General features: G+C 41.3%; 2 protein-coding genes across 2 annotated transcripts in view; both read right to left on the bottom strand.

Annotated features, from left to right (window-relative positions):
• Positions 1-2,221: 2,221 nt before the first annotated feature.
• Positions 2,222-21,746, bottom strand: LOC115143491 (myosin-binding protein H-like). Its single transcript, XM_029683964.2, has 12 exons — positions 21,498-21,746; positions 15,782-15,919; positions 12,783-12,950; positions 10,257-10,345; positions 9,795-9,990; positions 9,415-9,554; positions 8,887-9,046; positions 8,596-8,732; positions 6,649-6,841; positions 3,603-3,662; positions 2,583-2,625; positions 2,222-2,464 (listed from the first exon to the last, which is right to left on the bottom strand). Exons 1-10 carry the CDS (start codon positions 21,718-21,720, stop codon positions 3,619-3,621), a joined length of 1,488 nt encoding a protein of 495 aa, XP_029539824.1. The 5' UTR covers positions 21,721-21,746; the 3' UTR covers positions 2,222-2,464; positions 2,583-2,625; positions 3,603-3,618.
• A 287-nt stretch (positions 21,747-22,033) lies between these two features.
• Positions 22,034-27,081, bottom strand: part of LOC115142363 (neuron navigator 1-like) — a 145,347-nt gene continuing 140,299 nt past the window's right edge. The window contains exon 33 of the mRNA XM_065002012.1: positions 22,034-26,813. Coding sequence (XP_064858084.1) covers positions 26,724-26,813 — 90 coding nt within the window. The 3' untranslated portion in view covers positions 22,034-26,723. The remainder of the gene's footprint in view (positions 26,814-27,081) is intronic.

Below are 27,081 nucleotides of genomic sequence, written 5' to 3'. Positions count from 1 at the left end.
TTTTGAAATCTCTCTCTCTTTCTTGCTTCTCCTTCATTTTTTGAAGAAATGAATTTGTTAAAAACTGTTAAACTATTGTCTTTCTCTTTGAGTCAATTACTCACAACAGTTTATGCACTGCAGTGCTAGCTAGCGGTAGCTTGTGCTTTCAGTGATATATTCATTCTCCGATCCTTTGATTGGGTGGACAACATGTCAGTTCATGCTGCAAGAGCTCTGATAGGATTGAGGACGTCCTCCAGAAGTTATCACAATTACTGTGTAAGTCTATAAAAGGTGGTGAGAACCACAAGTCTCCTAGGTTTTGTATTAAGGTAATTGTACCCAGAGGAGGACGGAAACTAGATGTCCTCCGGCTACACCATGGTGCTACCCTACAGAGTGCTGTTGAGGCTACTGCAGACAGTGTGTTTTTAATCATGTGAAGATATTTAGTATACTTTTATCTAAAAATTATAACTTTTTGAATGTTGCACTATTTTTATTTTCATTAAATTCACTGAGGAGGATGATATATAACAAGTACACAACAGGCTTCTTTGGTCTTACTTCCACTGAAATAAGTGATTCAGTGCTTTAAACAAACACTGATTCAGATAAACCAATATATCGTCTCAACACATTTGACCTCTCACCAAACAATTTGTTTAAGACAACATTTATGGTCCTCACCTAAAATAGACTAGTAAAGCAATGCCACAGAAAACATACTCTGCACAAGTCATTCAGTACAAACGCTCTCCTCTCACATTATCCACTGTTTGCAAATAATTGCTGTACTCTAGGAAACACTGACCAAAACTAAGGTTCCTTCTTACCCTTACCCCTGACCCTGTTTTGTCTGAAGCAAAACCTTATAATCAGGATTCTGCATTCATGGGAGTGCAGTCATCAATGATAGATTGTGTCTTTACAAACTACTGTGTATAAGACATTGAAGGCAACAATGGCTTAGAGCTACAAGTTGTTTCAACAGCTGGCAACCAACTTGACAATATCGTCATAAGGGAGCTCACAGGCTGATCTTCATCAATGTATTGACAACAACACATGGAAAATTACTCAAATAGAGTGCCCTACGTGATTCGGCTCTTCATATAGCAGCCAGTGTTCCAACTACAGTACTTTTTTATGGAAGATAAATACAGGGGCATTGGTTTGACCGCCAGCTTCACCATTAGACTTATTTCATCGCCTGGGCACAGTGCCAGAGCCTTAAGCAAATGGCAGGCAGGCAGGCAGCCTTCTAGGTCCAGGATGGACCAGGCCATTTCATTGCCTTTAGAGATACCCTTGACGCAGCAGCCATCAGCCCTGGCCTACTGCATTACCAGTGATTGAAACTATGTAACACAGTGTTACAGAGCTACATTTGAAACAAAATGGAGTTCCCATTCCACAGCCATCGCCATAGTACATTTTGTGTCTTGAACTAGCTTGTTTCTAAAGGTAAAGTAAGCAGCCTCATTTAGGGAAGAGGGAGCACTAGGTTCTCCCAAATCAAGATGGCACCATCCTCCTGTGCCTTATAGCTCCTTCACAGTAATATAAATAACCTCTGTTCATCTTGTCATTTGCAAGTAAGGACACTAGAGGGAGCTGTTGTAATAGTGGTGCTCTTGTGCCTTCCATGCCTTCGGTCTGGTTCCTTTTCCCCCTGCTACGTTAGGTTAGTCCGGTTGTGAATAAAGACACTGCAACTGCATTCTCTCTCTCCAAATCTCCTAAAGACACATTGTCATCCGGCCACTGTGTGGACTGACATCCAAACTCTTCATATTGTTATCGTTGGCAACAATCTACATATCTCTGGCAACACAGCCTCTTATCACTATGCCAATAACTCCATGTGATAAGACAGTTACAGGAGGGTCAGTCATACTACACACGGTTGTTTCACTTGTATATTGTTGTGTGTGAGCCAGGCAGCACCCAAAGGCAGAACAAGTTACTCTGCCTCTTGATTTAGTGGTTCTGTTGCCCTGGTTCTTTCAGTTCTCTCAGTTCTACTGTCTGTTACTCTCATGTGAATCCATCCAAAGTGTGGGGACTGTGTAGACTGATATCTGATCATCTTGGATTCAACCTTTCAAATGGCACTCTAATGTCATGTCATAACCAGCACTAGTCCTCTCTCACATCAGTAAGTACAGTAGGTTTCCGTCGACAACATTGTCATTTTTACTTCAGGTTAGAGAAGGTTTATTCAACAAAACAAAAACATGAATCAAAATCTTTATTTTAACAAACATTCCGAGGTTTTACATCTGAGTTGTGGACATGGATATGAACTATTTCAGAGAGTACTATGGGAAAAAATACAAATAAAGGGGACACATGTTTAATCTTCATTAATATAGGATAGGGTGGGATAGGTTAGGATACAGCGGTTGTAGGTAATAACAATTTGATTGTATGTTCTTTCCAGTTATATGTACATTTTTTTCCAGCATCCAGCACCGTCCTGTAGAAAAACAAGAGGTTTTTATAACCTTCAAACTCACAGAATCTTACCAAAAACCTATTTCACATCAAAAGAGAGAGATAGAGTACAGTTTTAGAGCACATAAAGTGGGCCTCACCTTTTCTTGTAAAGGCCTCATTCAGCTTGCTTCTAACTTGGGACTGTAACAGGTGTACAGAACAGAACAGCTGTCAATTCACATGCCATATTTAGCCAACTGAGGTGGCTAGAACTGCAGTAGCAGGCCTACAAAAGGCATATTCCAAGAGCTTAAGTAGGCTACTAATAGATAAACAGCGTACAGATGTAGGATCTTAATTTGAGCCCGATTCCTACAAGGGGAAAATAATCTTACAGCAACAGGAAATGTGCAAGAATTTCTCAGCAACAAAAGTGATCAAATTAAGATCCTACATCTGTATGACAAAGTATATATTTTTTTTTAAGACTACAGCCAGTATAAATATTGATGATATTACACATAAATTGTTATTTTGTAGTGTCCACTGTGGAAATTCAACACCCTGGGGGGTGACAAGCTGCTTGCATTACAGTGGATCCTGGTAGTAAATCACGCCATCTCGCTGGTCCCTAATGGGCCCCCTGCTGCTGAGTCAAGGAAATGTGTTTTAGTTCCCCAACTGAGTGCATGTGGAGCCATTACAGGAGTAATTTATGAGCAGCAGCTAGTACTGGCACTCAGACTCTTGCAACGGCAGAGGCTCTGTTTAGGGCTCTCCATGTAAGTCCAGCCTTGGAGAAGATGTACCAGGACACAAATAGACTCTGATACATATTAAAATAATATGGTGTTAAATTCTCAGGTTTCATAGGTATGTTTATTATTACTAAGTGACAATATGATGGTTAAATATAAACTTACTCTCCTTACCTCTCTACTCTTCTACATTTACACACACTGTACATAGATTCTTCTATTGTGTTATTGACTGTACGTTTGTTTATGTGTAACTGTGTTGTTGTTTTTGTCGCACTGCTTTGTTTTATCTTGGCCAGGTCGCATCAAAGCGCCCTTTATTTGTTGATTCACACTCAACCTCTGAATTCAAGCCAATTTTGTAAATTGAATCCCATTTTCCATATGAACCTTAAAATATGTCAACAAGAGTTGACTGACCTGTATGCATGTTCATTCACTCTGCCTCCTTGTCTTTGTCAGCATCTGCATAAACAGGCTCTGTTGAGGTAAATATCATTATTTTAGTGGTCATGAACCAATGGCAATATTTCCACAGTCTGATTCAAATACAACAAATAACGAGATCTAAATTTGCATGGAAAATCCAAAATGTAAAAACATCACCGAAACGAACGCTAAAGCAGAAATACATTTGATTGTAAAAGCAGTGTCTATATTATAGATGAACTCGGTTCATACTTTGGTGAGGCTTCTTCCTCGGATAAACCCATGTATAAGAAAGGACTTAAGTTACATTGTACATTGTAGTCGTTTAGCAGACACTCTTATCTAGAGTTGCTTACAGTCAGTGCATTAGTCTTAAGATAACAAGGTGAGACAACCAGGGCCTAAAATGGACTTTTTGGTCCACCAGCCACAGTCACTCAGATATTTTACCGGACAAATGTTTTGTAGTTGCCATAATTACACACAAAATAAATAAACGGATAAGCATGCTTTGTAATGTTTCTAAAACAGCAAATGTGTCACTAGTAAGAAGTTTCGTTAAATGTTTTGTGACCTGAGTCTTAAATAATCAAATCAAATCCAAATCAAATCAAATTTATTTGTCACATACACATGGTTAGCAGATGTTAATGCGAGTGTAGCGAAATGCTTGTGCTTCTAGTTCCGACAATGCAGTAATAACCAATTAATTAATGAATGTTAAAAAAAACTCCGGATTATAAAGGGAAAACCAGCCACGTCGCGGATACCGACGCCTCACTCAAAGGCAAGCTTAACACCTTTTTCACCTGCTTCCAGGAAAACAACACAGAGCCTCCGTCGGGGGCCCCGCTGCTCACAAGGCCTGCAGGCTCCCGATCTCTGTAGCTGACGGGAGTAGAACTTTTAAACATGTTAACCCTCGCAAGGCTTCTGGCCCAGATGGCATCCCAAGCTGCATCCTCAGTGCAGGCGCAGACCAGCTGGCTGGAGTGTTTACGGACAAATTTAATCTCTCCCTATCATAGTCTGTTGTCCCCACTTGCTTCAAGATGTCCACCATTGTTCCTGCATGCAAGAAAACAAAGGACACTGAACTCAATGACTATCGCCCAGTACGCTCACTTCTGTCATCATGAAGTGTTTAAACAAGCTAGTCAAGGGCCATATCTCTACCTTGCCCGACACCCTAGACACACTACAATTTGCATACCTCCCCAACAGATCCATGGACAACGGAATTGCCTTTGCACTGCACGCCGCCCTATCCCACCTGGACAAAAGGAATACCTATGTGAGAATGCTAGCTGTGCCACCAGAGACTCTGGGTTCGCGCCCAGGCTCTGTCGCAGCCGGCCGTGACTGGTAGGTCCGTGGGGCAACGCACAATTGGCCTAGTGTCATCCGGGTTAGGGAGGGTTTGGCCGGTAGGGATATCCTTGTCTCATCGCACACCAGCGACTCCTGTGGCGGGCCGGGCACAGTGCGCGCTAACCAAGGTTGCCAGGTGCATGGTGTTTCATGGTTTTCCGGGTTGGATGCGCGCTGTGTTAAGAAGCAGTGCGGCTTGGTTGGGTTGTGTATCGGAGGATGCATGACTTTCAACCTTCGTCTCTCCCGAGCCCGTACGGGAGTTGTAGCGATGAGACAAGATAGTAAGTACTAATAACTGGATACTACGAAATTGGGGAGGAAAAAGGGGTCAAATAAAAAGTCAATTTAAAAAAGTGACTAGTGATACATTTATAACATCCAATGTAAAATTCAAAACAAAAAACGAATGCTGATAATTGACTACAGCTTTGCTTTCAACATCATAGTGCGTCACTCATGACTAAGCTCAGGGCCCTGGGTCTGAACTCCTCCCTGTGCAACTGGATCCTAGACTTACTGACATGCTGACCCCAGGTGGAGAGGGGGCTGTACTCCCTGTTCACCCATGACTGCGTGGCTACGCACATTTCCAACTCAGTCATCAAGTTTGCTTGACAAACTTGGTGATAGTTTGCCTGATTACCAACAACGACGAGGCAGCCCACAGGGAGCAGGTTAGAGTCCTGACGGAGTGGTGCCAGGGAAATAACCTCTCCCTCAAAGTAAAAAAACAAATCGTTGACTAAAGGAGTCTGCTCGGAGGGCGTGTTCACACAGTCGTCCGAAACAGCTGATGCTCTCATGCATGCCTCAGTGTTGCTTGCCTCGAAGCGAGCATAGAAGTGATTTAGCTCGTCTGGTAGCCTCGTGTCACTGGGCAGATCGTGGTTGTGCTTCCCTTTGTAGTCTGTAATAGTTTGTAAGCCCTGCCACATCCGACGAGCGTCAGAGCCGGTGTAGTATTCTGTTTATATACTGTTGTTTCCTCGCTGTGTATGTATATACTGTGTATATACTGTCTATGTATATACCACATAGCTCATCTTAATATACCTTTCACTGTCCATACTTTACCGTTTTATTTTCCAAATTATATTCTGTTTTCTGTCTATACACACCAAGTATTTATATTCTCACTCAAATAAATCTACTTGGAATGTTAGTTCTTGATTTCTTGTTTAGATTTTTTTCAATATTGTGTATTTGTGAGACATTTTACTGCACTGTTGAAGTTAGAAGCACAAGCATTTCGCTTCACCTTAACACCTGTAAATTTGTGTATGCGATCAATCAACTTTGATTTGATTTACCAAAATGAATGTCATTGCTTCTTCATAAAATTGCAGGAAATGAGAATCATTTATATATTCTGTTCATGTTTTATGAGAAACTTATGCAAATTAATATTCTTAATTTTGCTCTGTGTGACCACCTGCCTTACGTGGCTGCTGAAATAAACATTCTACCTGCCTATACCAAAATCTACCCACATTTGGCGGGTGGCGGCGGGTGTTAATGTTAGACCCTGGAGACAACCACATACCACAGTCGTAGTAAGTACATTTTTTCTCAATAGTACAGAAGTTATCAGCAAAGTCATTACTAGTAGGAAAAATATATTATTATTATTATTATTTCTCTTCTTACCACCACTAGTACTTACTTTTGACCTCCAGCTTGCAGCCGGTGTCGACCTTCCCCAGTTGGTTCTCAGCTCTGCAGACATACTCTCCACCGTCATATTGGCCAGGCTTACGGATCTCCAGGGTGCAGATGCCCCCTGTGCTGATCATCCTGTACTTGGGGTTATCCATGTTGTTGAGGATCATCTTGTTCTTCATCCACATAATCTTAGGCTGCAATGACATAGTACGTCAATTCTATGTTTCAGATCAATTGTTTCAAGTTTCAAGTTTCATAGTCAGCAGCTATGTTTCCATCCAATCATGCAAATATTCTAAAATCTGCATTACAAATATGCACATTTTCCCACCTGACTTGCTGGGGATAAAAATCAGTGTACCGAATAAAAATCTAATGTTCAATGTTTTTCCATCGCATTTTCAACTCTACCGATAGTTTTGTGAGATAAGAGCGAGAATATTTTTATTTGTCAAATGGCAGTCAAGAATCGATCATCATGTCACCAGAGTAAACCATCAGCATTTATTGGAAAGGAGCATCAAGCTCATCTCTCTGTACCTTCCCCACCCTATGCAGTTCAACATAACTTATTTAATCTGTAGCCTAATCAACTGCAGGCTTTCCTGAGATGTAGTGGGAGGACCACAACCACCATATCATCATGTGACTCCCAGTTTGATTTGATATGATGGTTATTATATCAATATTTGAGCATTAAGGCATTTCCACAGCCATTTCTCACATCATTCATTTTACCGGCACAAAAAGTGATATGACTTTAATCATAAAAACTGTGGATAGAAACATGATTACAGTCACAATTGTTTACTTCAGTTTTTGTGTACTTGGAGTATTTTACTATGCACCCTACTAAATCTGATCCGTGTATTGAAAGTGGACATACCTCTATAAAAAAATCGAATTCCCCAATAAAGGAACATCACATTTTAGTAGATTATCACCCGCCAGAGCAACTTACAGTAGTGAGTGAATACTGATCCCCATGGGATGGAACCCACAACCCTAGGGTTGCAGGTACCATGCTCTACCAACAGAGCCACATACACTCACACTCACTCACTTAGCTATATTGGTTTCTAAGGCCTTTCCTTTGATGGTAACAGCTATTCGGAAGACACACTCTGTCTAGGGTACATGAAACAGAGGGTCCAGTGACAGGGGCACCGTTTGACTCCGTGTAAATGACCCCCATGGTCCCCTCAAGGTAGGAATGTCACACATTTGACCCTTCAACCCCCTGCTCTCTGTCATCCACCCACCCAGCTGGCCAGGGGTCCAGGGCTCCGCTCAGAGACTCAGAACCTAATCCTGTACGGAGGTAAATTCCCAACCCCCCTATGCCAAATCCTGCTTTGCTGTGACAACTGGCAACCCAGTGTATCTGGTGGGAGGGAAGGGGACAGGCTAGAAGCCGGAGGTTCAGACAGCAGGCTGACAAGGAGACTAAAGATCCCTCTCATTCCAGCTCTGCTATGAGTAAATATATTGACAGGGACGGATGGACAGGAGTATGTGTGTGTGTGTGTGTGTGTGTGCGCATGCGTGTGTGTGTGACATACTGTATATGTATATCCACATCCATTAATATTTTCCAGGGAAAAAGTGAGGGCGCGCAGAAAGGTGTAATTGGTCCGCACTCAAAAAGTGGAGCATAAAGCCTCCTCCATTATTTAATATTTTTAAGTATTTTCACTTAATCAGAGATAGCGTTCACAGATGTTTCAGCTTCACAGCCTTCTTCAGTATGTAGGAGAAGTGAAGGCGCAACTGGCAGCTGTCTGTGTGCATGGTCCTGGCATGTGGAACCATCGGCATTACAATCTCACCCAACAAACAACGAGTGGGTGGGTTAGAATCATAGCAGTTTTGCTAGCCTAGCCTTCAAGTTCCATGAAGATCCTTCAGTACTGAGCTGGTATGAGAGATTGAGAGAGGGAAGGTTTACCTTGGGGGATCCCCTCACAGAGCACAGCAGCTTGGTGCTGTAGCCAACAGTGGTGGACCTGTCGTTCAGAACAGTGGTGAACTTGGGAGCCTCGGTGAAGTCACGCTCCACGAACAGGGTAGGTTTATAGTCAATAACTGAAAAACAAATAGACACGAGCATGGATTAGGTCTTAAATAGGGACATCTAGCTAACAGAAGACTTTACTGTCCCACTCCTTCTAACATTCTCCAACATTTTAACGTTGCAGGGGGATGTTTTTAGAAAGGGGTGGTGTGGAGAATGTCTCACCCTCCTTCACAATGGTGGCTTCTTCCTTGGTCCTGGCACATTCCTCACTGAGTCCACACTTGTTCTCTGCAAAGATCCTGAAGGTGTAGGTGTTGCCCATGATGAGGTCTGAGATGGTGGCATTTAGTCTGGTGTAGTGCTCCAGAATGTTGAACCAGTCCTGGGCAAGACACCATATGAGCATTAATTATATTTTAAAGTCTTATTACAGGAATTTTCTTTTCTTTTGGGGTCTATTTTTTGTGTAAAGTGTACTGAGATGTACCTTTCAATAAAGTTTGTTTGGATTGGATGTGATGTGATGTGATTACGGGCGGTAGGTAGCCTAGTGGTTAGAGCGTTGGGCCAGTAACTGAAAGGTTGCTCGACTGAATCCCTGAGATGACAAGGTAAAAATCTGTCGTTTTGCTCCTGAACAAGGCACTGTTCCTAGGCCGTCAGTGTAAATAAGAATTTGTTCTTAAATGACTTGCCTAGTTAAATAAAAGGTTAAATGAAAAAATGACAGGGATGTGACGGGTTTCTCACCCCGGTTTTCTTGTCAGCCTTCTGGACGGTGTAGCCTGTGATCTCTGTGTTTCCGTTATCTTTAGGTGCGGTCCATTCAAGGGCAACATTGAATCCCCAGACATCTGCAACCTTAATGCTGGCTGGTGGCCCAGGCAGCTCTGTGGGTGAGCAGACACAGAGATAGAAGGTTCAATATGGGTTGCATCATTAGAATCAATCAACTCACAACAACTCAATCGTTCTCCAGATCAGTTCTTCCTGATCACATGACCTGACCAGGAACAACACCTGGCCCTAGTTATTATCAAAATATACCATGACAGTCAGAGGCTAATGCTACGTCATGATCTGTTTGGAAATGAAAACAAGGTTGGATAGTCTAATACAATTTGACTTACCAATAATCTGGATGATGATAGCAGCTTTGTCTTCAAAGTCATCCACCTTCACGCACATCTCGTATGAGCCAGAGTCCACTCTCTCTGCTTGACGGACGAACAGGATGCTGTCTGTGTCAGATGTACGGATGTTGGCCCTCTTTGGGTCAAGGGGCTCTCCATCCTTTAACCAGGTAACCACTGGTTTAGGCTTGCCCTAGGACAGTAAAGAACACAAGGTTGGGCTCAATCAATAGTCTAACTTACATCTGTATGGACATGCTACAACAAATTATTTTACATTATCATGCCCAGGAGACTTGCGATAGGAGACTTAATGACAATGCGATAAAACTCTAGCCCCTAGTAACATTAAATAGAAATGTGCCTATAGCTAGGGTCCAATTTAAAAAAAATCCTGCTCAGGTCATGTTTTCTAGACAAACTCCCAGGCCTACTCATCATCTCATAATGCAAACTCACAGAGAAGGGGATGACAAGGTTAATCTTCTCACCGACTTTCTTGACATACCTCTGCCTCAGGAAACGAGGCAAGCGGACTTTGGGGCGAGCTACAGACAGAACAAACATAGTTTACAAATAATAATAATCAACCTGTTCAAATAAGTAAAATGACTGAAACACTTTATGGATAGGACACTTTAGAACAAGCATTTGAATATGTATCAGAAAGAATTAAAAAACAAATCCTCAAAACCCACTCTGTACCTTGGAGACAGATTATCCTGTACTCCAGATCATATCTAGTTGGGAACCAACCACCTGCTGAGTCTAACAGAGTTACACTCATCAGAGCTCTAAATTGGTCCCATCTGAATTCAGACCATCTCAGAGCTCTAAATTGGTCCCAACTGAACTCAGACCATCCCAGAGCTCTAAATTGGTCCCATCTGAACTCAGACCATCTCAGAGCTCTACATTGGTCCCATCTGAACTCACACCATCACATCAGAACAGGTCCCATCTGAACTCACACCATCACATCAGAACAGGTCCCATCTGAACTCACACCATCGCATCAGAACTCTAAATAAATCCAATCTGAACTCACACCATCGCATCAGAACTCTAAATAGGTCCAATCTGAACTCACACCATCGCATCAGAAATATAAATAGAACACATGATGGAGATCTATAGTTACCCCAGCAGACACTGTTAAACAGGCTGCATTAAGAATCACACTCAACTTGATACTGTACTGTAGATTCTCCTCGACCATAGGGTTCCCCACAAATACATCAGTCACAGCAAATGGCTTGCTGTATGTCTTAAAACATGGACAGAACAGTTGATATTTGTAACTAACTAATAACAGAACATAGAAACTATAATTGAAAACCCACTCCTAAAAAAATCTATGCACTATTGCCATGGGATGTCCAGTGCTATGGGCAGAAATATGTGCTGCTATCAGAAAAAAAAAAAACCCACTGGGTAATGGTCATGATAGAGTTAGGTATGTTTCTCTGTGGAGCGTTCCGACTTGACACTCCTTATGAGGGGATCAGGTCAATAGAGAACTGCCCTGTCCCTGTCAGAGTCTGTGGCATATTTAAAAATAAACACTGAGTCCATGGTCGTCTCAAAGGACTTAGAAGGCATACAAGACATTAGATCCCTCCCCTGTCCCCACCCACTCTGTGTAGACTGAACACTTTGGAATGTCCCCAACCCCCAATGATTACACTTGTCACCATCGCACTATCGCTGGCTTGACACCTCTCCAGCACGCATTCTGACTTGGGAATCAACCCAATGCCAAACCTTCCAAATTGAATCTGTGTTAATTAGCAGACAAATCCTAACAATTTTTCTAAGGATTTGTGGGAAAGTTAGAGGTTTTTCCATTGTGTGGGAAACCTGATGCATCTATTGGTGGACTAATGGCTAAGTTTGACAGTGCGACTTGGACATTGACAGTCCTTGTGGTTCAGGTTTCATTCACCTCCACTAAATATCTCCATTACACATCTCTCTTTACATAAATTACTTTTTAATCGACTCAGTCTTTTTTTTTTGTAGGTCTACCTATTATTTACAATTTTACTGTATGTTTAGACATTTTGACTCAACATCCAGGGCCTACCACTGTATACAGTCAATTAACTTAATTCCATGATGAATGATGTAAATTCAGCCAGATCGCACAAGATTGACTTCGAAATTGGACGTCTGTCCATGTCCTGAGGATGTAGGGAAATGCCTTCAAAACCAGTCACTAGGGGCAACAGTAAACGTTATTACCATTAAGGCTTGGGCATTGTGGATGAGGGGTGGCAGATTAATGTAATCCCATGACTCCGGATTGTTTGGCATAGGGATTTTTTCCCCTAAACCTTAACCCTTAACTAACGAAACAATGCGTAGCAGGAGAAGCGACCCAGCATGTCAAAAACACTTGCAATTTGACGTTTGGAGAAAAGTGCAAGAACATGTATAATTCCGCAGTGAGACTATGAGAGCTTGTTGGTAAATGAAGATGCTTGACTCACCATTAACAGTTATCATTGAGGAAGACTAAAAATGACTTTTTCTGAATGCACAGTAAGAAGACACCGGTGAAAACATGCATCCAAAAGGTGTCAAAGGTAGTACTTTAGGCACTTAACAACTGGGGAGCTGCTCCATGCTTGGACTGAGGAGTTCTACCACCCTCTTGGTGGGAATAATCTGAGAAGACCACCGTTGCATTACTCTAACAGGCCAGGGAGGTGCCAAGCCAACGGCATTTGGATATCTGAGATGGAAAATATGCTGAGCTGGTTCTCCCTAGCTGTTTCAACGTCTGCTGTTTCAACAATAAAGACGGACACCGCCCATCACAAACAGTTTGGACTTGCTGCTATGGCCACCCGGTAATACAGTACTGTCCACTTGAAGTACACTGAAGAAAATCAATTTTGGAATAAAGCTGTGGGAAATGTGGAAGAAGTCAAGGGGTCTGAATATTTCTTGAATGCACTGTATTGTCCATGCTTTGCTTACCCCCAACCTCCTTGACCAGGATGGGATCGGCGATGGTAGCAGGGGGACTGCGGCCACCGGAGTTCACAGCCACCACCCGGACCAGCAGACGGTCGCCGGTAGTCTGGTTCTTGATAGCATAACGACAGGACACGGTCAGGTCCTCATTGACTGCTTTCCAGTCTTCGGCTGTGACAGGAAAGAGGACAATATAGAACAGTGACTGAACAGTTAACACACTGAGGACAATATGGAACAGTGGCAGGAGAATGAACACAGTGAGGACAATAAGCAGCTAACAGCTGATTTTAAAAGTCCTTTATTTAACTAGGGAAGTCAGTTAAGAACAAATTCTTATTAATAATGACAGCATACCCCCGGCCAATTGTGCACTGGGACTCCCAATCATGGCCAGATGTGATACAGCCTGGATTCGAAGCAGTTACTGTAAGGACATCTCTTGAATTGAGATGCAGTGCCTTAGACCACTGTGCCACTCGGGAGCCCAAAAGTTTAAGTCCTGTCATTTTATTGCACCATGCATTCATACATGCAGTACTTATTATCCTATCTGGGCCCAAAACAATATTTTTATATAGACGAAACAAGTAGATTCATGAATAAAAATATATTCTGTTGTGACTGTACGTACATACCCCAACCAGAAGCCATGGATTACAGGCAACATTCGCACTGAGCTAAAGGGTAGAGCTGCCATTTTCAAGGTGCGGGACTCTAACCCGGAAGCTTACAAATCCCACTATGCCCTGCGATGAACCATCAAACACGCAAAGCATCAATACAGGGCTAAGATTGAATCACACTACACCGGCTCCAACGCTCGTCGGATGTGGCAGGGCTTGCAAACTATTACAGACTACAAAGGGAAGCACAGCCACGAGCTGCCCAGTGACACAAGCCTACCAGACGAGCTACATCACTTCTATGCTCGCTTTGACGCAAGCAACACCGAGGCATGCATGAGAGCATCAGCTGTTCCGTGCGACTGTGTGATCACACTCTCCGTAGCCGACGTGAGTAAGACCTTTAAGCAGGTCAACATACACAAGGCTGCGGGGCCAGACGGATAACCAGGACGTGTGCTCCGGGCATGTGCTGACCAACTGGCAGGTGTCTTCACTGACATTTTCAACATGTCCCTGATTGAGTCTGTAATACCAACATGCTTCAAGCAGCCCACCATAGTCCCTGTGCCCAAGAACAAAAAGGCAACCTGCCTAAATGACTACAGACCCGTAGCACTCACGTCCGTAGCCATGAAGTGCTTTGAAAGGCTGGTAATGGCTCACATCAACACCATTATCCCAGTAGCCCTAGACCCACTCCAATTTGCATACCGCCCAAACAGATAATGCAATCTCTATTGCACTCCACACTGCCCTTTCCCACCTGGACAAAAGGAACACCCATGTGAGAATGCTGTTCATTGACTACAGTTCAACACCATAGTACCCTCAAAGCTCATCACAAAGCCAAGGATCCTGGGACTAGAAACCTCCCTCTGCAACTGGATCCTGGACTTCCTGACAAGCCGCCCCCAGGTGGTCAGGGTAGGGAGCAACACATCTGCCACGCTGATCCTCAACACTGGAGCTCCGCAGGGGTGTGTGCTCAGTCCCCTCCTGTACTCCCTGTTCACCCACGACTGCATGGCCAGGCTCGACTCCAACACCATCATTAAGTTTGCTGACGACACAACAGTAGTAGGCCTGATCACCGCAACGACGAGACAGCCTATAGGGAGGAGGTCAGAGACCTGGCCGGGTGGTGCCAGAATAACAACCTATCCCTCAATGTAACCAAGACTAAGGAGATTATTGTGGACTACAGGAAAAGGAGCACCGAGCACGTCCCCATTCTCATCGACGGGGCTGAAGTGGAGCAGGTTGAGAGCTTTGAATTCCTTGCTGTCCACATCAACAACAAACTAGATTGGCCCAAACACACCAAGACAGTCGTGAAGAGGCCACGACAAAGCCTATTCCCCCTCAGGAAACTAAAAAGATTTGGGATGGGTCCTGAGATCCTCAAAAGGTTCTACAGCCTCAACATCACTGCCTGGTAAGGCAATTCCTCGGCCTCCTACCGCAAGGCACTTCAGAGGGTAGTGTGTACAGCCCAATACATCACTGGGGCAAAGCTGCCTGCCATCCAGGACCTCTACACCAGGCTGTGTCAGAGGAAGGCCCTAAAAATTGTCAAAGACCCCAGCGACCCCAGTCATAGACTGTTCTCTCTACTACCGCATGGCAAGCGGTACCGGAGTGCCAAGTCTAGGACAAAAAGGCTTCTCAACAGTTTTTACCCCCAAGCCATAAGAATCCTGAACAGGTAACCAATGGTTACCCAGACTTTTTGCATTGTGTGCCCCCCAACCCCACCCCAACCCCTCTTTTACGCTGCTGCTACTCTCTGTTTGTCTTATATGCATCGTCACTTTAACTATACATTCATGTACATACTACTCAATTGGGCCGACCAACCAGTGCTCCCGCACATTGGCTAACCGGGCAATCTGCATTGTCTCCCACCACCTGTCAACCCCTCTTTTTACGCTTCTGCTACACTCTGTTCATCATATACTGTATGCACAGTCACTTTAACGGTACCTACATGTACATACTACCTCAATAAGCCTGACTAGCAGGTGTCTGTATATAGCCTTGCTACTCTTTTTTCAAATGTCTTTCTACCTTTGTTTTATTTCTTTACTTACTTACCTACACACACACACACACACACACACACACACACACACACACACACATACCTTTTTTTGGCACCATTGGTTAGAGCCTGTAAGTAAGCGTTTCACTGTAAGGTTTACACCTGTTGTATTCGGCGCATGTGACAAATAAACTTGGATTTGATTTGATTAGTAGTTAAATGGTAGCCTGGTCCCAGATTGGTCATACCCATGACCGTAGGAGTTAGCAAGACTGCACAAACAGATCTAAGACCAGGCTAGTTAAGGACTGAAGTGGGCTTTAAGGACTTACTTCCTTCCTTGGTGATTTCCACAGTGTATCCATCCAGGCCAGAGTTGGCCGGAATGGTCTTTGGAGGCCTCCAGGTGATGGTCACTGAAGAGTCACTCTTGTCCTCCACTGTCACTTCCAGGGGCTCGCTGGTGGGCTCTGCAGTTTGGAAACATTAACACAATTCAGACAATGTACAGCTCAAGATGGAACAGGAAATAATTAGCCTTTTTGGATTAGCATTTCAAAGGAAACATGGCAATAGGGCTCAACAGTTTTGAAACGCAAACACAATTCAGACAACATACAACTTGAGGACATGATATTGGGTTATCATATGAATGATAAAAATGGTAATAGGAGGACGTGTGAAGAGCTCCGTAACGGTTTGACCCATTTTTTTCAGACCGTCGGGTTGGTTTACCCTTTGGGGGTGGGGGTGGAGTTGGGGGGGAGTGAGGGTGCTTTGTGCGGGGTTCCTCTGCGCGGAACACATCAGCAGGAACAGATGATGTTAAATGTGCATTTATTTAAAGGTTAGAGGCAGCAGGTATGAGAACAGTGTTCTAGAATCACTTCCAGCCAATCCCATCTCTTTCTGAATACCTATTGGTTGTCCAGTAGAGAGATGAAAACAGTCTACACCTATGCAATGCTCTATGGTACACTGTAGTCTTTAACTAGGGCCGGGAGTATTTCCTGGTACACTGTACTCTTTAACTAGGACCCTGAGTGAGTGTTCCCTGGTGCACTGTAATCTTTATCTAGGGCCCGGATCATTCCCTGGTACACAAATCTTTATCTAAGGCCCGGATTATTCCCTGGTACACTGTTGTCATTAACTAGGGCTGCGAGTGTTCCCTGTTCAGGTTAACAGGGACAGGAAAAACCTATTCCCTATATGTATACCAAACTACATACACCTTAACGTGATCCCATACTGGAATGGATTGGACATATTCAGATGTGAAGGTATCAGTGATCCATTTCACTTGACAGGGTCTACCTGTCGGCAGCAGCAGCATCAGCTAGTGTTAGATGTTAGAGATTCATCTAATGTATTCGTTCAAAAGACATAAGAGCCTGGTCCCAGATCTGCTTGTGCTGTCTTTTATGTCAGCTCCTATAAAAAGGAGCATAGCAATTTTCAAGAAAGACAGCAACAAAACATATCTGGGGCCAGACTTATTCGGGCCTAACATAATGGTAAAAAGGCTCAAATATCATTGAGATCTTTTAGCACTGTTAAGTTAGGGCTCTATTCAATCTGTAAAGCTGAAGCACTACAAATTCTGCGATATCTTTTTAACGGTAATTTCCCGACTGAGCCGACATATGCAGCTAAAGCGGGAACATTGCCTTTAACTTAAGGATAAGAACCTTTTTTCAATTTTCGTCTAAAATGACATACCCAAATCTAACTGTCTGTAGCTCAGGACCTGAAGCATATTCTTGATACCATTTGAAAGGAAACACTTTGAAGTTTGTGGAAATGTGAAATTAATGTAGGAGAATATAACACATTAGATCTGGTAAAAGATAATACAATGAAAAAATATATTTTTTTCCCCATCATCTTTGAAATGCAAGAGAAAATCCACAATGTATTATTCCAGTTAAGGCACAATTTAGATGTTGGCCACTAGATGGCAGCAGTGTATGTGTAACGTTTTAGACTGATCCAATGAACACTTGCATTTCTGATCAAAATGTTGTATCAAGTCTGCCCAAATGTGCCCAATTGGTTTATTAATAGATTTTCAAGTTCATAACTTTGTACTCTCCTCAAAAGATAGTATGGTATTCTTTCACTGTAATAGCTACTGTAATTTGGACCGTGCAGCTAGATTAACAAGAATTTAAGCTTTCTGCCCACATCAGATATGTCTATGTCCTGAGAAATGTTCTTGTTACTTACAACCTCATGCTAATCACATCAGCGCACATTAGCTCAACCGTCCTGTGGGGGGAACACTGATCCCGTAGAGGTTTTTAACCTCTTCACTGTAACATCTTTATCTCTTTAATCGCGTACCGGCACTTTCTATCCACATACTTTAAGCTTGTCATTTTGTAACATCTAGTAAGATATTTTGAAACCTTTAAAATCAGCTTTTGTTCTAACATCTCTCTAGCATTTAATGAATATCAGCCGCTTTTGATGCTGCTGCTGAGGGCGAAGCCCCCGCTGCTGGTAATAGTCTCACTACCAATCCACAAGGCGCCAGGTGACATCTTCATCATCATATGCCGCTCAACATGGATATACCTATTTAACCTGTTACTCCTACCCCCTACTTTTTCGAACATTCTGTTAAAAATCGCGCAACATTTCAGCGCCCTGCTACTCATGCCAGGAATATAGTATATGCATATGATTAGTATGTGTGGATAGAAAACACTCAGACGTTTATAGAACTGGTTAAATCACGGCTGTGACTATAACAGAACGGAAAAACACTGAAAATGGAAAAATATATCCATGCGCGACTTGAACCCATTGATAAAGGTGAACCACATTTAATGGGGCCGAGGTTGCAATACCTACAGCTTTCACACGATGTCTAGAGTCTTGTCATTTGCCTACTATTTGTTTCTTGGTCAAACAGACACAAGGCAGCGCAGTTCTTCCGGTCTCCGACCAGATATTTTGGTTGAGATTTACCCGGACATTATTTCCAGACGGACAGCTATAGAATATACATCGCCACGTGATCAATTTGATCGCTTATTAACGTTTACTAATACCTAAAGTTGCATTACAAAAGTATTTTGAAGTGTTTTGTGAAAGTTTATCGTCGACTTTTTTAATTTAAAAAAATGACGTTACGTTATGAAACGCTATTTTTTTCCTTGATCACACAGTCTTCATAGATCGATATCTAGGCTATATATGGACCGATTTAATCGAAAAAAAGACCCAATAGTGATGTTTATGGGACATCTAGGAGTGCCAACAAAGAAGATGGTCAAAGGTAATGAATGTTTTATATTTTATTTGTGCGTTTTGTGTAGCACCGACTATGCTAATTATTTTGTTTACGTCCCCTGCGGGTCTCTTGGGGTGTTACATGCTATCAGATAATAACTTCTCATGCTTTCGCCGAAAAGCATTTTAAAAATCTGACTTGTTGCCTGGATTCACAACAAGTGTAGCTTTAATTCACTACCCTGCATGTGTATTTTAATGAACGTTTGAGTTTTAACTAGTACTATTAGCATTTAGCGTAGTGCATTTGCATTTCCAGATGTCTAGATGGGATGCCTGCGTGTCAGGTAGGAGCAAGAGGTTAAAAGAATCGCAAATCACTTTTGGCTAACAACACCTAAGAGCTCTATTCAATCCGCATCACGGAAGTTCAGCTTTACACCGTGATTGAAATTTAAGTAGCCTAATCAAGACAAACATCTCTTCATCTTGGCTTTACCCTTGACAGGTGCCTCAGCGATGGCTGAAGCTGCACCTTCCTCGCCCAGCAGTGGCTGGCATTAGATGTTAGATATTAGTTTGATTACCATTACCCTCTGTTTTAGCAGGCACCTTTGTGGTGGCAGGAGCCGCAGCTTCCTCTGTAGCGGACGGTATTCGATTTGATATTAGATTGATTACTAGCCAATAGGCAAAATACACGAGAGAACAGAGCTAACAGAGCTGTGGTCAATTCTGAATTGAGTTGTGAATTTTATTTAAATTGGCCACCCCACACAACACAGGAAGCGACATTTGAATTGAATTTGAATTAAAGGAAGAAGAATTGAATTAAATTAAATTCAAATGGGTTATTTATTATTCTATCACAATCAACAACAAAAAAGGTACATCATATGTGGTTACCAATACGATTTAGCATAAGATTTTTTGAACTCATTCTCCAAAATAAAAATGTTAAAATTACAGTGGTATGGAAATGCTCTAAGATCATGATGTGGGTTGTCTATAATAATTCAAAATTCCATGAATGTTTTTAAATATCAGGAAATGCTCTAAGATCATGTTGTGGGTTGTCTATAATAATTCAAAATTACATGAATGTTTTTAAATATCAGGAGAAAAATTTAATCCACAGAATGCAATAGGTCAAACACTGCAGAATGGGTGGGAACAATCACTTATAATCGTATAATTAAACAATGCCACTTAATATAAAGTTTACATACATATGAGATGAGGAATGTAGGGTATATGTATATACTGTACTCTATACCACCTACTGCATCTTGCCTATGCCGTTCTGTACCATCACTCATTCATATATCTTTATGTACATATTCTTTATCCCTTTACACTTGTGTGTATAAGGTAGTAGTTGTGGAATTGTTAGGTTAGATTACTCGTTGGTTATTACTGCATTGTCGGAACTAGAAGCACAAGCATTTCGCTACACTCGCATTAACATCTGCCAACCATGTGGATGTGACGAATACAATTTGATTTGATTTGAAACTCCATTTTGAAATTCTTTGCGTTAATAAGTGGCATATCCTTTTGATAAAATATTTGTCAAATGAATTAGACTTTCATGTTTCATGTCTCAGTTGAATTGCTTTGAATTTAGTTATACTTATTTTTAACTTCCATGGGGGAGCCTGGTGGGCGGAGCTATAGGCTCATTGTCATGGCTTGAATGGAATAAATGGAACTCGGTCATTAATATGGTTTCCATATGTTTGAGATGGTTGATTCTATTCAGTAATTGACTTGGACTGAAATAGTTGTAGGTACTCATTTTGGTTGCTGGCACTGTTTATATTTAGGTGCAGGAGCTCCACAATACTTGTAAGCTAATATTCTATAAGAGGAACAGGAGCTCAAGCAGTAGACAATGTGATGTGCTGGTACTTAGCTCCATTTCCCCATTGATTCCATTCCAGCCATCTCAAATGCCCCATTGATTCCATTCCAGCCATCACAATGAGTCTGTCCTCCTATAGGTCATCCCATCAGCCTCCTCTGTTCTTTAGAGTTACCATTAAAGAGTAGCCTACTCCCGAGCACAATAGTTTATCCAGGGAATCAGGGCGGGCAATGATGCACAAAGGATGGAGCACTAATATAAACTGAAGAAGGTTAATCAATATCTCTTATATACAGTGAGATATCGAACAATCAGCATGCAATTGGGTAGAATAAGCAAGCAAGGGATACTTGACCTTGTAGTCAGGCTATCAAGTGCCTTACACAACCACTTACACGACACGTTGTAGGCTTGTAGTTAAAGGGCGCATGAAGCCCGCAATTATTATTTTACACATTGGCCTCTCCAAAGTAGGGGCTTCAGTGGTTTACTGTTATCTCATGTGAACTAAACCGTGGACGACTGTTGCTTATTTTCTTTGCAAATGGTGTGAAAAAATAGATTCTCTCAAAATACATGTAAAGGAATACTTCGCTGGGTTTGGCAGCGCGCAATGGATGCAAGTGAAATTTTGGACCAAAAATGGAGAGGCTATTTATAGAAAGCGGGCCTTGAAGAGATCCAGTGACAAAGGGACCAACATAAGACCCATTATCTCCATCGAAATAGTTGATGTATAAAGACCCATTAACAAACAATATCAAAGTTTTGTTATCCTGTCATCTTATGAAAATGTCACTTATGCCCCTTGCGCACCAAACAAACGTAGCCATGGATCATCCATCCAGTCCAGAGATATCAATGATATTGACAAAGTAGCCTACATGTGTTTCTGCAAAAAGCCCAACCAAGACTTATTTCATGAAGCATTATCTCATTACCATCTGGAGGAGGGGGTGTGGGGGCTTTGGGCTCCTCAGGCGCGGGTTCAGCGGGAGCTTCTCCTTCTGCTGGAGCGGCCTCCGCTGGGGCATTTCCCTCGGCAGGTGCAGTCTCTGCCGGTAGAGCTTCGCCCTCGGCAGTGGAAGTAGCCTCAGCAGGTGCGGCTTCAGCGGGTGCAGCGTTAGACATGGTGGCGGTTTCTGCTGCTACTCCCAAAGTCATTAAGTCCTCAAAGAGTCATCACTAGAGGAAGTGGCAGGCTATGTAGTCCGTGTTAGCGGACTCCACCCCCTAATGCATTTTATGTAACATATACTTACTTGACTGAATCTTGGATCTTATTATAGGCATAGGAGGAATAGGGACCCCTATATACAGTTGCCTATGTGATCAGAGGGGTTTAACCTCCGTGTTTCACTCAGTTTCCTTTTTCTGATAAACCAAGCTTATAAACACTGATATTCATTACGCATTTGTTTGCATGCTTTTTTATGAAGAGCAAGTAAAAATATATTCGCAATTATGAGACAAAACATATATTTGACATTATTTTATTGACTCCGACGAACAGTGATAAGTGTATGGAAATGTTGTTTCAGAAGCATGCCTATATTCCACACAATTCTGGAGGGATAAAGTTATTCATCTTGTAGTAGGCCTATATGGAGTTTTCTATTCCTGAATGATTGTTGTCGCTTACAGTATGCTGAAGTATTTACAAGGTTTACAATTATGTCATGTACAAAATAGATCAATGAGATTTACAAAGCATTCATTAGAAAAAGAAATCTCAAATATCAGCGTATTAAAAAGGAAAAGCTTAATCTATATAGTGAACCCCTAACGATAACGTAATGCTATTACATGTTCTGTTCACGCACTCATCTACAACATTTAGAAATCCACCACAATTGCACGTCAATGACATTAGAGACCATTATTACCATTTTTATTTTGAGTCAATAACAAGCTTTGCAAAATAATTATGACTATTCAGCAACCTGTATCGGCCTTCATCAAGTGGAAATACTTCATTTATAGAATCAATTCATATTCGTTAAGTTTTTACCAGGAACCTGCTTATATAGAAACATTGATTTATCTTCGATTTCTTGAAAATCTCGTTTTCATTTTGAACTATGAACTTTGTTCTTGGATAATAGTTCAATTGTGCCGAACTGCAATTAGGGCCTAATCCGTTTTGACAACAAGCTGTAGAACCTCTAGAACCTAGGTTTACACTGTCATATCCCTCTTGACCGACCTATGTTCAAATCCAGATCTTCTGTGTGCCACAAAGGTACAGCCCAGTGATCTAAAGCAGAGGTTCTACCACTTCCAATTCAGTCAAGTGGTGTCTTGTGGGACCAATGATTTCATCACACATATTCTAACAACCTTCATATAGTCAGTCTACTCATAACACAAGGCATCCCTTACATTTTTGAAGGTCACATACTCACTCGCTCTCTCTCATAATGCAACACTTGCATCACAATTCACATTAAGGCATAGTCAAGCATATCTGGTAACACATCATTTGGTCCAACTTACTGCAAGACTGGGGCAATGCAAATCAGAAGTAAACTGTGTCTGTTAGCTTTCAAAACTCATTTAAACTGTTTTTTTCTTTCTTCTGATTGCCAAAACCAGTAAAAGTTGCTGCATAGTCCTGATACACAAGATTGTTATCAAACACACAGCACAGCCACTACAGAGCAACAGCCACAACGACCAGTGAATGAGATGAAGAACAAACAGAATGGCATTTGTTTACCTGCATACATAGATACAGGATATACTGTACTATACTTTCATACTCTTCTGAATAGTAAAACAATGCAGTGTTTGTACAATGGCAGATTGGGAGCCTACATGATAGTTTTGTTTAAGTTAATGAGGCTAATTATTTAGATTATAGAAGGTCCAGATGGGTCTCATGGTGTCATTGTAAAATGGATAGACCAAAGGGGCATTTTCCCCACATATGATTCATCACAGAATTCTTTCAATTTGTAAAAATGTGTCAGGTTGACATTTATTGGGTCTTGTCTTTGTGCCAGAACTGAGAGACTTCCACTAAGATGGGCCAGCTGCATAGTCAAAATTGGCTACATCATAAAAATTAATGTACAAATAAAAAATACCTTTTGAATTTAATTTATTAAGGTTAGGGTTAGGACATTAGGTTAGTAGTGTGGTTAATGTTAGAGGTTAGGTTAAACATTAGAGTTAATGACTTTGTGGCTGTGATAGCTAGTAACCACTCTGCAGAGCTGCCACCAGAGCAAGATTCATAACAAAAAATGCAAACCTGCAATAATGTGACCACACAGAGAAGCAAAAGCCATTTACTTCAAGTCATTAACAGTTTGATGTCGTCAGACGGACTTTGGACTCATTAACAGTTTGATGTCATCATATGGACTTTGGACTCATTAACAGTTTGATGTCATCATATGGACTTTGGACTCATTAACAGTTTCATGTCATCATATGGACTTTGGACTCATTAATAGTTTGATGTCATCAGATGGACTTTGGACTCATTAATAGTTTGATGTCATCAGATGAACTTTGGACTCATTAATAGTTTGATGTCATCAGATGAACTTTGGACTCATTAATAGTTTGATGTCATCAGATGAACTTTGGACTCATTAATAGTTTGATGTCATCAGATGAACTTTGGACTCATTAACAGTTTGATGTCATCAGATGGACTTTTGGACTCATTAATAGTTTGATGTCATCAGATGGACTTTGGACTCATTAACAGTTTGATGTCATCAGATGGACTTTGGGTTCATTAATAGTTTGATGTTATCAGATGGACTTTGGGCTCATTAATAATACGATGTCATCAGTTTGCCTTTAACTTATTAACAGTTTGATGTCATCAGATGGACTTTGGACTTAGTTTGATGTCATTGATTTGATTAACAGTTTGATGCAAAAGCAAAACAACAAAAAAGTACCATATTTTAACGTAATCATGGTGGTTTAGTTCCACTTTGCTTAATAATGACCTTTAATAGTTTGCTAAATTTATTTCTGTTGTGATAACTATTGTACAAAGAAAGCAATTGAACATTCATTTCACAGTTTATATACAGGTGACTTATGATCAAGAGATTATACATTATTAATGTGAAGAGACCAAAACAGAGACATTCCCCTACATTGTTTCAGCATCAGTCAGTATGGCCAGATGTATCTTTTGAAAACACTAATGTAACCCACGCTACTTTACAATTTCATTATTTTCATACGTTTATCTTCCTATATGTATGACTCTGAACTGAGAAATGGCCCTTGATCATTGCTGATGAGCAAATAGATTTTTCATCCATTTTATGCTGTGTCTGAATTGTCATTAACTAAACCGAAGATGAGCAAAGCAATATTACCAGTCAAAAAGTGGACAGCACCATTGGCAGCTACAATAGATGTAAGATTGTTAACCTGTGTCTGATTACAATGGTTTGTGGGGTGCAACAGAGAACTCACCCGTTCACTCACCCATCTTGGTGTAGGTCTAAAAACATGTTTTTGCAAGGAATGAGAGAGTAGCTTTGTAAAACGTCTACATTCAAAAGCACCTAAATGATCTGCAATGTTACATGGCCAACATATTGAGGAAAATATCTACATGTTCATTCTTTTAAGCACTTTTATGCTCTGACCCCTAACCAGACAGTCAATATGCAAGATTACAGTAAAATATTTGGTTCAGCATATAAGATATTTGCACCATGCAACTAGTGTGGATAAAACTGAAATCAATATCTACATAAAGAATTGAGCACAGTAACTATATTGGATAATTGCGTGGAATATATTAGATGATACCTCACCATCTTAAAAATAGAAGTTGAGAAATATCTAAGCTATAAGCAAATAGCAGTTGCTCAAGCATTATTCATACAAAATAACTTTCTTAGTAATACCTGATTTATATGAAAGTAGTACTATCATGGCCTTATTTCTTCAAAACAGGTAGTTAGATTTGAAATATATGTTCAGTCAAATAAATATAATGTATGCTGCCTGCAACAAACCAATGAACTAGTACCACAGAAGCTGAGATTAGTATGTACTGATTTTCACTCCTGTTTTAGTAATGAGTATGACAGCGTTTGTAATTTTGCACAGATTTTGCCGTGAATGATAATGAAAGATATTAACCATAGGAAATAATTGTGTTTCTGTGTTCTGCTCTGTTCAACCCTATATTTTCTCACTTGACAAAGAAACCCTGATCATCACCATCTACCCTACCTGCAACATAGTTATCTGTCAAATATAGTTAGATGACATTTAAAATCACCCCGGAACCATTTGACCCCAGAACCATGTGAGGGAGGGACAAGTTAATGTCCTCGCACTACTCTGCTCTGAGGCGATGGTGATGAAAGCAAAGCACCACGATTGAATACTGCTGTCCATCTCGAGGTGACCATCAGGAATAGATGTATTAATTAAGGCATTCAGTTTGTTAGAGCACAGAGTCAAAACAGTTCACCTGGTTATGTATAACAGTTGCATATGTCTAAGATTTGGCCTTCAAAGAGTGATAGATAGATATGTATTCAGGACCAGGACACTACACAACCTGACATGCCAACAACATGCCGTCATACTCTTTCCAATAAGCCGAAAACAGGTTTCAAACTGACTTGATTTTACAGACACATTGCAGGCCATGTTGCTGTTGTTGAGCAAAAGCAGATAAGCAAGAATGTGCTTTTTTTGTCTTTTAAATGTGCTGTTGGAAGAATCACCTGCTTAGACCAATGAGAGATGAGGATGAATTTCTAAAGAGTAATACTTATTATCTAGATAATTAGCACCTGTTTCTATTGAGGGCAGAAGTGATAGAGATACGTCTTCTGTAAAGAGAAAGACACTTTATAGTGTGAATATAACCTCTAGTTCAAGAAAAATCGACAGAAATAGAAAATCTAAACATCGCTATATGTCTTTTGGAATGACTTGGCATGATTGAATAAAGTTTCAAAACAACATAACAAAACGGCTTCTCAATCAATCAACCATACGGAGGATGATTGTTTTTTGCTAAGGTTCAAGATAAGTTAGAAAATTAGCAGAAAAGTATATTGGAAAGTTTTTGTTCCTGAATTTTATACACTGAAGTTCACATAGGGGAAAGAAGTAGGGCTATTTGAAGTGCTAGGTTTTGAGTCTACAGATGAAGTTGATGTTCAAAGTGTAGGGAGGCTGGGGTCCATTGTTTCTCTGTCTGGAGATTCAATGTAGTTGGCTGCCTCTTGCAACTTCAACAACATCGCCATCTGAATCAAAAGACAGAGGAGAGAAGGGTCAGGAAAGATGAATCATTTCAACTTAACGCTACACTACGTTCAGTATGGTGACAAAGATACCTTCCAAGCACATCCAGTAATAGAATTGCGACACAGACAAGGCCAGAGAAGGCCTTTACAGCAGGGAAACAGGCGCCCCACAGTGTGTTTCAGGGTTTAGTTCCAGCCCTGCTCGTGCCTTATTCACCAGACTCAAGTAATAATGCTCCTCAAGTGTATCGTTGCTGGACTACAACCA

The sequence above is a fragment of the Oncorhynchus nerka genome, linkage group LG15 (genome assembly GCF_034236695.1).
Source record: "Oncorhynchus nerka isolate Pitt River linkage group LG15, Oner_Uvic_2.0, whole genome shotgun sequence".
In the NCBI taxonomy this organism is placed as follows: Eukaryota; Metazoa; Chordata; class Actinopteri; order Salmoniformes; family Salmonidae; genus Oncorhynchus; species Oncorhynchus nerka.
Note: the sequence above shows the minus strand (reverse complement) of the source record. Positions and strands in the feature narration are given on the sequence as shown.